At 40.5% G+C, this 13,974-nt stretch overlaps 1 protein-coding gene across 4 annotated transcripts in view; it reads right to left on the bottom strand.

Moving 5' to 3' along the window:
• plekha7b (pleckstrin homology domain containing A7b) overlaps positions 1 to 13,974 on the bottom strand; it is a 96,092-nt gene that overhangs the window by 62,745 nt on the left and 19,373 nt on the right. The window contains exon 1 of one of the 4 annotated variants that reach the window (XM_088077221.1): positions 11,336 to 11,612. The exons of 2 other annotated variants lie outside the window; for them this stretch is intronic. Coding sequence is in view for 1 of the 2 variants with exons in the window: in XM_088077209.1 (XP_087933335.1) it covers positions 7,341 to 7,546 (206 nt within the window). In the remaining variant the exon portion in view is untranslated. Of the gene's footprint in view, positions 1 to 7,340; positions 7,597 to 11,335; positions 11,613 to 13,974 lie in introns of those variants that run through there. One more of the 4 variants, XM_088077209.1, reaches the window with a different exon arrangement.

Genomic DNA, 13,974 nt, shown 5'->3' with positions numbered 1-13,974 from the left:
ACCAAAAAACAACACACACACCAAAGCATTTAAGAGCAGCAGAGCAGTATAAAACATTGAGGTCACCCATTATCTACAAAACCAAACATCAAGGCCAAGACTCTCGCAGATTTTGTTATGCTATGATGCTTTCATTCACGTGATGTGCATAAGTAAAATTAAGATAATGAATCACAAGTGGAATGAAATAAGGTGTTACATGATGTCATGCAGTTCAAGAAGTAAAACATTTTAAAAAAGCCCCCAAAAAAGTAATTCAGCAAAAAAATGATAACTTATTCTTTGAAGTAATATTTCTAATTGAGGCAGCACTTTTGGTTAAAAGCTTTACTTTTGCTGTAACTGTTGTAGAAAGCAACTGCAGACATTTTTCAGGAATACTTTTCTGTTTTGTCATTGTGTCAAGCCCTCTTTACAGAAGGATTGCACCACTAGGCTGCAACAAACAACCCTTCTTTATACAGCCTTTACACGAAACCAAACAATGGCTGCATCATACCCCTCCAGTACGTAATTTTAGATAGCATACCGGCATCATGGAAGCAAAAGAGGCATGACGGTCATGACACTTAAAACAACAGCGACTACCTCCAGACATACAACATAGGCACTGGCAGAGCTTTGTATACAATAACTATGGCATAACATGGCGACAACAATCATTTACTGTCCCTGTTATATGGCGGCTGTTCTCGCGCTCTGCTCATAGGCTGCAGAGCTCCCAAATCTCATTGTTTTCCCAATTTGCAGACATTTTCAGCTGCTGTTCTTTATGTAAGCTGCTGACTGCTGCTAGCTGCTCAATCTCCTGCAATAGGTCACACACATAACAACCATCAAAATGTCACACCTGTCCCGCTCATGATTTTGCCCTGCCTTTTGCATAGACCTCATTTTGGTGCTGTTACTATCTCAGTTGCCAGTCAAAGGTGAGACAATTCTGTCCCCCCATTCAGCGACAGACTGCTCGACCCAAAGTGTGTGAAAGAGTGGTTCTGCAGGTCCTATCCTCCTGCTGCTGTCAGACTGTACAACCAGCATTGATCCCAGTAGACCACACACACCAACTGGAATTATACTAAAGTGCAATTTTTTTGATATTCCGTGTGCAATTGGTGTAAATATTTTTCAAACCGTTAAGTTTGGCACCTTGTTTTCTTTTTACTAGTTTTACTATTTATATTGTTGTTTTTGCTTGGTTATCTTGTACACACCTTGCTGTTGTAACACTGCAAATTTCCCAATTGTGAGACTAATAAAAGATTTATCTTATCTTATTCTGTGATTGTACCTTTTATACAGAATGACGAGGCTGCATAACAGCGGATAGCAAAAGTTTAAAATCTAGCTTCAACAACCTTTTCAAAACTTTTAAAAAGCAAAAATACGTCAATACAGTAATAAGCAGCCAGGATTGCAGTCAATGCATCTAAAATGTAGAAGACACATGTAAGATGAAATACTTGAAGACAAAAATATTGTTTGTTGTGAGACTGAACATTTTCACCTTGAAATTCTGCATGTTTAATGAAGAAAAGTAGTTATTATCAACTAGTATAAATGACAGCATTTACAAACCTGATGATCAAGCGTATCAATACAGTGGAAAAGTAGAGCAATCCTAAACTTTCTCCACTTCCTTCAGTGTCCCAATCAACTCTGGCCAATCACCATCTAAGTTTATACTACAGTGGAGGAAGATTATTTGATATTAGCACACATACACATGCACACGTACACAAGCATAAAGAGCAGACTTATCTGCTCATCCTCTCTGATTAAATATGTTTCTCAGCTATTTCTCTGATGAGTGCCAAAGCAAAAAGATGAGAGGAGAGGAGAGGAGAGGAGAGGAGGAGAGGAGAGGAGGAGAGGAGAGGAGAGGAGAGGAGAGGAGAGGAGAGGAGGAGAGGAGGAGAGGAGAGGAGAGGGGATTCTGGGAAAACAGGCTCTGCATCATACCTCCACATAATTCCACATAACTGAATATCATTTGATATTCATACAAAGAACACTGTCAGAGCTTTCACAGCATCCCTCCTCTGATAAAAATGGATTCTGCATGGAGATGGTGCATCACTGCAGCCTCTTAGCCATCTTTCTATAAGGTACATGTGTACATCCATGTGAGGTGCCTACTTACGACACTGCTGTTTAAGGCTTTCAAGAGAATTTATGGTGAGGCAGCTTGTCCTGAATTCTGCAGCACAGATGTCAGTCAGAGATGACAGCTTTGTCTTCAGTATAACACGATAAATCACTCTCAGTCAGCGGTCATTAAAAAGTACAAGTATGCAGAATTGTGAAACAAAAGTAAAAAAAAAAAAAAAAAAAAAAACACACAGTCAGCTTTTCATTCTGATAATAGACAATACTTTCTAGTTACAAGTCAGAGGTTTTTTTTACAAAAGAGAAAACCAGCTGCCCTCACTCTATCTAGGATCTAAGCGTTGTGCAGCAAAATAGCTGCAGTATTGTTTCCAAGATCAAGCTGTCAGCATCTCTAAGTAGCCAGGTGCACCTTCCAAATGCAGTCCTTTCAATCACAAACAGATATAACCCACATAGCAAGTGTATCCAAATGATGATGGCCTACCTGCAAGTTCTCAATGCAAGCCCTATGCAGCAGCAGTCATCATTTGCAAGACTAACTCCAAGCATTTTTCCTCGCCTTCAAGCTCAGAAGAGCTGTCTGCTCCCTGAGGTTTTACAGCACCAAATGAATGATCCGCGGCATGACTCTGTCTGATTCAGCCAAACTTAGGCAATCTGTCACACCACATACACACTCCCCTGAGCGCTCACAGACACACGCACACACTCAGACACAAATTGCATATGTTCATGGTCAGATTATCTGTTTGATCTCTAAACCCCATAATCCTGCAACATCAAAAATAAATCAAACATCACAAAAAAGTCAAACTGCAACAGACAACCATGGGAAAAAATAGGCAGAGATGGCTATTCTGAATATGTCTGAACAAGAGAACATGCGACTAGATCAGATTAAAGCGACAGAAATCCAGTTCACCTTTAAACAAAAATCCGGTGACTTCCACAAATAGCTTGGATGACATCCCATTTGAATGTAATGGCACAAGGGGGGTGTTAAAGCTGCAGGTACATGGTCTAATGAGGGCCAGCACTTGTTCTGTTCTGGGTGGATCAATATTTGGTATTTTTGCACATCAATAAGGTGCTCACAGGAGAACAGCTTTGTGATTAAGCTCAATAAACTCAAGCATAAGTGTTCCAATCTATCGCCTTTTTTTAAATAATAAATATAATCAATATTATACCAAATACAGTACGACATGACCATCCCGAGGCCTGTAGGTATGTTCAGATACAGTGTGTTCATGCTGTCACCCCTTTTACTGTATGCTCTTTATCATGTAGAGAAACAAAATAGTACAGGCGTAGTTGAATTTCATTGTGTCCTTAAGGATTACATTATCTGAACCAGGGTAATCCCTGTTTTCTAATACCATTTCATGAAAGCATGTCACTTGCCAGCACTTTTGTCCAAAAGCAGAGGAGCAGATAAACAGCCAGTGAATCCTCTAACAATCGGATTCAGCTAACCCTCATGCTGTGAAACATGTCTAAATCCCTTACACAATCATGTCAGAGGCATTATTATGTCACCCCAACACTAAATACCTTCCTTCTACCACCAACTCTTGTCCGCCACACACACACAAGCACGCACACATTTGAAAAAACAAAGATTTGTTTTAACAAATGAGGAGCTTTTGTCAGCAAGATGACAGTGGAGGAATGTATCACATTATCCAACTGCTAAAAAATGCTCTGTAAAGCACACTTAGAGACAACACTGGACAAATCTATTGTTCAAAGCTTTGATTACATTACATTTCTCTTTGGGATTTAGTGGTAAATGATAAAGTCATCACATTTAAGCAAAAAAGAGTACCGTAAGGGATACATTTGATTAGTCTTGTGATTTTTGCTGCAGAGAATCTTGGCCCTGAGGGTGTCCAAGCTTGTATAGTGCAGCACACTTTACTGCAGCAGACCTGTCTATATAACAATGTTTGCTTCAGTGTGTACAATGCATCTACAACGTGTTATCACAGGAGACAAACAGAGACTCTTCCTGAGTTCTCATCAAGATTGGCAAATAGCTTCTCCTCACAATCCCCTATTTGCAGGACATGCGGACTGAGTCAGCTCTTGATGTGTGTGTTTGTGTGTGTGATATCTGTTCCCTCCTGGGAGCTAACTGTGTCCAGACTGGCTCCAGGCTTGAAGGGACCTCTCTCCTGCAGTTCTCATTACAGAATCTGAGCAGACACACACCGCAGAGCAAAAGCAGCCTCTGAACACACTCCCACTGGGGAGCTGCATTACAGTGATACACAGGGTTAAGACAACACAGCTACTCCATGACTGCAATGCTCAGAGGCAATGAACATCATGCAGGTACCTCACACGGAGGCCCCAAAAACACATGACGTCTACTAGTATGCAAACAAATTTTTTTTATTGCCATTGTCTTCTTGTATCATGCTGTACAATAACAGTGTCTTCACATCTGTTCTGTATAAACATGCTGTACACAAAGCTATCCAAACCCAGCAGGTTTCTCTCACAATCTGTTCCTTCTAAATCATCTATTCATTTTCTGGTATTCCCCTTTTTAAAACACAAGAGTGCCATTTTTCAGTACAGAAATGACATAAAATACCCAATCACCATGTTGCATGATTAGACATCAAATAATAGTTATCTCAACACTGTACATAATGTTACAAAAATTATAAAAACTGATTTAACAATATGGTTTTGGCCCACTCCCATCTGTCCCTCTTGGTTGCTCTCAAACTATAACCCTATCATTTTATCGAGGAAATTAATCAGATGGATTAAATAAATGAGGTGAAGTTCCACTGGGCTGGCAGAGGGTAACTGAATTGAGAGGCTATTTTTAGATCTCTGTATCCTGAGAGTGTGGGGAGAGTTTGTAAGAGACTTACGAGGCTTATTAAGTGAGTGGAGGAAGGTAGGCCACATCTGGTGCGCAGCTCTTAAACTATGACTGGCCAGCAAGATTTTTACCAGAACAGTCCCTTCCCTAGACTTTCTATCCCACTCACAGCGGCTGATCTAAATCACAATCTCGGGAATTTAAAAGGTCACGGTCTTAATACAGAGAGAATGTACTCCCTTTTCAAATACCTCAACCTCCTGTTCCATATCATCATTATGTCTATTCTTAGAAGCATTAAGTCTCCCTGGAAATGTGCACAATGTCTGTGGTTAAGAAGAGGTCACCTCTTTTCTCTGATACCCCCTCCCCCCCATATCCATGGGTTCTCAGTCCCCTGCACCAATTTTAGGTGTGTCATTTTTCAGTTTGAAGTGCTCCAGCCATTCAAAGCCGCACTTAACAAAGATATGACCTCTATATCAGCTGAGCATACAAATGAAGCGTTGTGTCTTTTGGCCACATTTCACCCTGTGGCTGAGGGATGAAAGGGGATGGATGAGCTGGAGCTGGGTGTGACCGGGCTGTACTCAGCATTACTGGAACTGACTGGGTGAACTAAACAAAAAATCTGATGTTATCAACACACTGAGTAGAACCAGACCTAGCTGAGGCCGACCATTACATAATCCATTAAAAACAGACCACCACACAAGACTGGACATACTCACAAGAAGCTCTTTGATGTTGGTTTAAAATGAGCTAAGTTATAAATGTAGTTGTATATCCTGCAATGAAAACAACATTGCTTCAAAGCTCAGCAAAACTCTGTCATCTGTGACTCTTTCTGTAGGTGAAATTTTGCAGCCTGGTGTTTGCAGCCTACTGCCTCGGTGCCTGAGAGCACAGCAGGAGGGCTGACCGTTGAGGGAGCACATGCAGGAATGATAAATAGGCTAAGTAACCTTATCGCTGCGACTGACATCGAGACCCTGACAGAATGATAATAAGCTCGTAATCTTTTGCATGGATCTATGACATCATTTCTGTGTTCCAACTCAATTACAAGTGATAAAATTAACCAAAGGGCAACTTAAAAACGGTCAGTTGCCACAAGGGTTGCAACAGTATGAGATTATCACAGTATGATAACTGTCTCAGAAAATATCATGGTTTCATGATATATACGGTATTACACAATTAGTATTATTTTTATTATTATCTATTACAATGAGCCTTAAATGAATGAAAACAGAAGTGTTTTTAGTCAGACAAACTTTATTTCAGTTGAAACTCAAGACAGCTTCTAATGGAAGTATGTGCAAAAAGGTAGTCGAGGGGGTAAAGAGATGCAAAGAGATGGGCAAGAGAGATTCTCTGTCTGATTGCATTTTTTTCCAATATCTTGGAAAAGTAAATGTAACCAGTATGATAACCGTCAACTGTCATAAGATGGTATACCCTGATATGGGTATATTGCTGCAACCCTAGTTGCCACTTCATATATCGGTGGCTACAGCTGTGCTGGTAAATCCCTAAATTTCAAACCATGTTAAGGCCATACACAGCAGCATATATGTTCAGTCCATTTTGATGCTGACACTTTGGGTAGAGAGCACAAGTCAATGATGCAAACAACACTGTCTACAAAAAGAGAGCTAAATGGTTCACCAGTGCATGAAAAAGTGTAATATGCAGCAGATGTGACATGCATGTGTGAGTTTGTTGTATATACAGTACTCATCTGTGTGTGTGTGTGTGTGTGTGTGTGTGTGTGTGTGTGTGTGTGTGTGTGTGTGTGTGCAGGTTGGGCCCTAATAGCAGCTGTGCTAAGAATGAGACCCAAGTAAACAAGCACATTCCTTTGAAAAGTGTATCTCTGGCTCAGTAAGAGGTGGGGAAGACTGCATCAAACCTCCACAACAGTCTAACCCTCGAGACATCCCACATTATTAACCGTGTATGTTGAAGAGCATCATAATCAGCCTGAGAGATCACAGTTCTGCTGACATCAACACAGCGGTCAGTGACCTGTGATCATTGCAGTGAGCATCTCTCTCTTTCTCTCCCACTCTGTCTTCTCATTCCTGGAGAGACTGCACCATTAGTACACATTGATATACGCTCTCCCCAAAGGCAATCCAAAGGTTTGTAAAGGCAAAACAGCCAGCTGCCTTCTCTGCCACAAACACAGACAATAAGACACTGTTCAGCACGGGTAAATTCTCCTCTCTGCACATACAGTTTGTACAAACACTTAACGGCATGCAATCCGAAGCACTTTATCTCCTGCAGCTGCTGGAGAGCTTCAGCAGACACACCTCCTGAGTAGCTATTTAGCGACACAATCCCACATATGTGCTGGGAGAGGGGCTGGGATACACACCTGTGAGTCGCACGATACACTGGCTGCCTCTTGTAAGGTGCCTGTAAGGCTGACTGTCCTGGTTGGCCCAACATGTTAGCTCCAGGACTGTGATTTGCTGTGTTCTGCTCTGCTCTTCTCAGTGGTGCCTGTGTGTGTGTACTCCTCTCAGCTGGTAGTGCTGCTGTTGCTGACGTCTTCTGCTGTGCACCGTGGCGTCGATTCATTCAAAACATCCTCTTTCCCGCTTCGCCTGTGTAGTGCTGCTGAGGTGGAGCTAAAAATATACGTAATCACTGAACAGTCCCCTGTCTCCAAGAGCATTAGGCTTGTCATAAGTATTATTAAAGCCAGCCGACTTCACCAATACATCATGTAAAAGGCCCCAGAGCACCAAGTAAAACCACAGGTACAAAGCATTAGCCATAACCCATGTAATCATATTCTCGTCTCTCACATATCCTCCCTGTAGTGGTTCTCTCTCTCTCTCCCCTCACCTCTCTACGGCTCTCTTTTAATATATGCGTTCCTCTGTGGAGCTCTGCCGTCAGAGCACTTGCCTAAACTGGACACCCTCTCAGCTCCATTCCCTCTGCAGTCATGCAGGCAGAAATGCACAGCATGCACAGCGTACATGAGGAAAGGAATGACGAGGGAGAATGAGGAATTATAGTTGTGAGTAAGAAAAAAGGAGAAAGATAAGAAGTGAGAGAAAGTGTGTTGCAACATTAACATTGCACGTTATGTAATGATAAATAATTGCATAAACTATATATGTTGATCTTTGTACACTACTATTTTGGCAGTTAAGAGACATGCCTATGGCAGAATTCTTCAACTGTAAAAGACTAAAGGTATGCAGCCAGGGTTTGAAATAAGCACCAGCCACCTGCCAAATGCTGGTAAAATATGCAAGTGGCTGCTAGATTTTGCTTCATTTACCAGCCACAAAAACAAAGGTAATCTATTAAGTGGCTGGTAGATTTTGGAATCCGCTGGACACAGTGGCAGGTGGACAGAAAGTTTATTTCCAACCCTGTATGCAGCCATGAGTGTCACTGTATCACTTAGTAACTGTGATTCATTTCTGATGGAAACCTTTTTAATAGAGACCAAAAATGATCTCCAAAAATATGTAATTATTTTACAGAGACAGAGTTGATCTTGGTGGAAACTGCTCCGAGGATTTCACTAACCCTGGGTCTTCAACCGGGGGTATGTGACCCCTGAGGATCCTCAGAGTTACTGCAGTGGGGTCACTAAATTACCTCTTGATAATTTAATTAAAGTTGTGATTTTTTTTTTTTTAATCTGTCTTACACACATTAACATAAATGCAACATAGTACTCCAAAGATAAATAGGCCTATTCATAATACCTGTTTAGTTTACAGTACACAATACTACTGATAGCCTAACTGTTACCCATGAATCCCTGTGCAATCATGTGAGCTAGCTAGCGCTACATCACTATGCAGCACTTTTTGGCCACATATTAGCCAACTACCTGTATTATTATCAGTATGTCATGTATACTCTTGTGAGCCGCAGCGCATCATTTTATAACTTTTTCAAGCAAGAAACACACCGTTCACCTTCAGAAACAAAAGCCACCAGCAAAAGCACAGAGAGTGAGGCTAACTACAGGCAAACAAACAAACAAAAAATAAACAAGAGAAGACCCAAAAATACTCAGATAATTCTCTCAAATTCAACTCAGTTTTATACAATATATGTTGTAGGGGTTCCCTGCTCCATCTCTCTTTTAGCAAAGGGGTCCTTGACGCCTGCACAACACAGTGCATTGTCAGACAACAATATCCACCAACGACAACATCACAACTCTCTTTTTTCTTTCAAATGTTCCTATGCTGCATGACTGTTAACAGCCTAAACAGGAAATACTGTATCATCTGATAAAGGAGGGAGAAAGTGAGTTGGGGAGATATAATTCATGATATGAGAAATGAAAGTGAAGACAGGGCTTTGACCTAACAGCTGAAGAGACAGATGACGATGCCATGCCTCAAATGCCTTCTATCAGCTAATAGAGACAGTGGGAGGGCAGGTGAAAAATGTTTTCTGCGCCAGCTAAGGACACAGGAAGTCAACTCACAGATTATACTGACAGTACCTGCACACATACATACACACACAAACATGCAGGTAATGCATCCAGCTGCTGCTGCCCTCATCCCCTGAGTTTCTTCCTCTGGTGCTCTCTCTCATCCATCTACACTCTCCTTCACATCTCGTTAGCATACCCCAGGAGTCGAAGGCACTCTCACAGCACGTAAAGATCTCTGCAGCGCTGTGGAGATGAGGATATGATGACAGATCTCTGGGTCGTACCACCACCAATGGTCATTTGAAATGCGCATTAGCCTGCTTTTAAAATTTTGCTTATTGAATGGAAAAACTACAACATTCACATTTTAAAACAGCCACACAAATGGCCAGAAAGAAGAACATTCCCAACGTGTCTGCAGCAAAGACAGGAAGCAAATAATAAATCATTTTCTACTGAAATAATGAATTAAAAAACAAATGCTTGTAATAACATTAACAAAACTTGAATAACCGCCTCACAATGATATGCCTTCATGAAACAGTCAAGTTGCATTCACAGTTTAAATCCATGTCTGTCCAAAATAATTTGTATGACAGTTGAAAATGCTTTAAATATGGTTGTTGCTGCATAGAAGCTACGTATAGTCAAGCATGGATGCTTCACGCACATCTTCAAATAGACAGCACAGAAGATCTGTACAATCAGCACAATCAAGGTGGACACCCGAGATTAATGTCACCAATTCAGTATCTGATCAAATATCTCCCCTTCTGTTCCAGAGCTGATACTGAATGAAAGTCAGAAAAGTGTTTTGCAGAATATTATGATGTTGATTTCACGAGAATGAGACAGACGCAAGGTGACAGTGACCTTGACCTTGGACCACCAAATTCTAATCACTTCATCACTGAGTCCACTTGGACGTTTATGCTCAATTTGAGGAAATTCCCACAAAGCCTTCTTGAGTTAGCGTGTTCACAAGAATGAGATAGATACAAGGTCACAATGACCTTGAACTTTGACCTTTTAGAAACACTGTAGATGATATTCAGAACATAAATATGGCAACGAACCTTGGTTTGATATGTTAAGATATAGTGGATTGATAAAATTACACTGTCGGTCTGTTCGTGATCTGAGCTGTTCCGTTCTTTGTTGTGGTCGCAGGTCCAGCTGCGCACACGTTAGTGCATTTGCGACCCTGTGTATCCCATTTTCTAGCTAAGCGCTGCTGCTCTACACAGCATGCATACAACAATTACCGATGATAGTGCCGTCCCGACTTATAGTGGTGAAATGTCGTCTTGAAGGAAGCGTGGTGCCGACACAAAACATTCACAAAGTTAATTCTGTCAGCACTGTTGCCATTGTTGGCACGCTTCGCTCAGTTAGTACCGTTAGCTGTTGGCTCCAGGCTCAACTGTTGAGAGCTGTCTGCAGACAATCCCGGCTCAGACTCTGAATCATAGAGATGCTCTGAATGTTAATACAGCTTCTTAAAGTACATTTTGCCACTAATACTTTGCTTCTTTTATCTATATGACATTTTAAATGCAGGACATTGTGGTGTTGCAACTTTTATTAAGTTAAAGACCTGAATACTTCTTCAAACACTGCCCCCACCAATAGCACGACCCTCAAGAAACTGCTAGAACTGAATCTCTATTTTAAATGGAAAGTGAATGAATTATAGAAAAGGTCCCTTTTATCATGAGTCTATGAACACAAATCAATGAAACATGTGAATACATATAATAAAAGGGCATACATACATAACAAATAAACATTTTTTAGAGTTTTTTAAAGGTGAAACTGAAATGGCCATTTCAGTTGTGAGCCATTCTAATTATGTTGTGGTGTCTTGATATAAAAACACTTCCTCTCACTCTATTCAGCCCCTCTCTGTATGTTTCTGATAGCTACATTGTTGCTATATTGCTACTTACCAGTAAGTGATCAGATGTGGGAAGCAGTAAGTCCAATTCAAAAGTCTCAAATGTCCAAATCTGTCCTGATCCTGAAGACGAATGATGAGGTGCGTGCCCTTCTGTTCCTTTAATGTATGGTAACTGAGCCTGTCTTAACTGTGTGCACAATGCTAGGTGGGTGTGCTAGCACGGTGCACAAAGAGCGGTGTCAGATAGGACTATAACTGCTGTTTCAGCCCTCTCTCTCCACTCTGGATCACTCAGTAACACCGCCTGCACTTACTCTCTACTTAGCCTCTCCAGGGAAGAATGAAATGATAACGCTCTATTGTTCAGTCCCTATATAGACAAAGAAGAAGAAGGAAAGGGGAAGGGCGCAACTTGTTAAGAATCTCTGAGGCCACCACCGCCTTTCTGGTGACCACAGATGAGGAGTATTCACCTCAACGAGTTGTCCAGTCAACATAAAGTGCTGACCTTTGTCTCTGACTGCAACCAGAGCCTTCAGTCTAACCCAGAGTCCTCTTTATCAGATCACATCCCCGTCAGTCAGGGACAGAGAGGGAGAGAGGATGGAGGGCAGACTGTAGCTGAGTGGCTGGCTCAGGCTGCTGCAGTGCCGGTTCAATAATCCACAGACAGACATATAGATAAGAGCAGAGGGCGGGATGAGGGTGGCTTAGGTCGATACGTACGATGGACTGTCAGGTCAACATTCATACATCACTCTATCACCTGCCTCCACTGCTGTCCTCCTGGCTGCTGTATGACAAAATTATTAAGCTACAATATCAATCCTAGTTTGTTGTGCTGGCTAATCAGAAACCCAGCAAAGCAGAAAATTGCAAATATACTACAGGTGATACCCAGAAAAAATACACAGAAGTGTAGTAAATATTGTCAAGTAACTATGCAATTAAAAAAGAAAAAAACAATCAGTCAAAAAAAGGAAAATGTCAATGTGACTGACAAATTAAACTAAGTTACCCTCATATTATAACTGAAGCCTTAAACTTGGCTATTAATTTAAACTTTTTTTTTTTTTTTTTACAAGATGGTGAGTGGTAGACACAAACGGTGATGGAGGAAGTATTCAGATCCTTTACTGAAGTAAAAGCACTAATACTACTACTAATACTCTTATACTAATATTAATACTAATACTCTTATACAAATAAAGTTAAATAGTTCTGCATTGAAAAGAAAAAGAAAAAGTGTGTTAGTATAGCTGGGAAAATGTACTTAAAGTATTAAAAGTACAAGTCCTCTGTGCAGACAAATTAAAATCAATTTAATCAATCATAATAAAAATAACTTTTTACTTTACTAAGTAATGAAAAGAAGAGCAGCAAATCCCCATATAGTTTTAACATGACAAATGACTTAAAAGATTATCAAAATATTTGCCAATAAATTCCTATAGATTAATCTAACTGCATCAAACTATCAAACAGACTCAACAGCAATATCTAGTGGCTTCATATCAAACAGCACTTCTGAGCAAACACAAGCACATAATTCACTGCATCTCAATGCTTCACTGACAGATAAGGGCATACATCACTTAACAGTTCTTACAGTGATTTGAAAACGTCCAAATATGGCGTCAAAATCAGCTCCACATCTTTGCTGCACAATTCAAGCTTAATCTCACTTAGCAAATTACAGATGTGACGACTGATCAAAATCATCTCAAATCATGAAATCACAAAAACTTAGAATAGTAAAAAGGAGAATCAATCAGATCATGAATAGGGAGTTAGCTCTGCATCTCTGCACTAAAGCAAATTAAATTGGACTGCTTTGTGAGAACTCACACAGCTGTGCGGTCAATGTGTTCAATAAGTGCTGCAGTGACTGAAATTGCCCTAACCACCAGATCTGCTCTCCCTAGCATCGGCCAGACGTGCCTTTTCATTTATCCTTTTCACACTCAATTTTCCATTAATGGGAACAGCAATATTCAATCAAGCAATCCAGAATGAGAAACATTTTTCAGAGCTCATGCACACAATCTGCTGCTGAACATAAACTTATTGAGGTGTTGAGTTATTCAGACTTCAGATAATATACCTTAAGGTATATGTATAGAGCAAAATGGCAAAGCACCTTTATTGCTACAAATCTTATCACGAGTCAATAAATGTCAGATTAAAAAGACAAATCTGTACAGATCTTTAGGGTGTTATATTGAAAAATAGTTGTAAGTACAGAGGAAATCAGTTATGTCCAAGGTCATCCTGTATTCAACAAGTCTTTGATTAGTCTCTGATTTCCTGCCCTGACCTGATCTTCCACAACACACTATTTTTTTGTGTGCATGTAAACACTGTTAGAATGTACTTTAGTACTTTAAGCTGTGTCCCAATTCAGTGTCATATTCTAATGGATCGTTTCATTAAAGCTGCATTAAAACTTGGAAAAGCAGATTAACATAACAAGCTGAGAAATCCACACAAACCTATCATCACTTTCAATTTTTTATGCTAAACTTTTTGGCAAAAAGGCGCCTATTTAGAAATCCCAGCAGACACAGAAAAACATTGGCATTTTGAATTGTTTGTCAGGCCACCTAATGAATTTAAGACCAATATTCACTTTTTTGCTGCTCTTTTTGGTCCTCCCCAACTCCTGCAGGGAACCACTCTTCTCTTTAG

The sequence above is a fragment of the Plectropomus leopardus genome, chromosome 1, assembly GCF_026936395.1.
Source record: "Plectropomus leopardus strain MGB_pleo_1.0 chromosome 1, ASM2693639v1, whole genome shotgun sequence".
Lineage (NCBI taxonomy): Eukaryota > Metazoa > Chordata > Actinopteri > Perciformes > Serranidae > Plectropomus > Plectropomus leopardus.
The sequence above is the reverse complement of the archived record's forward strand: the minus strand, read 5'-3'. Positions and strand labels throughout refer to the sequence as shown.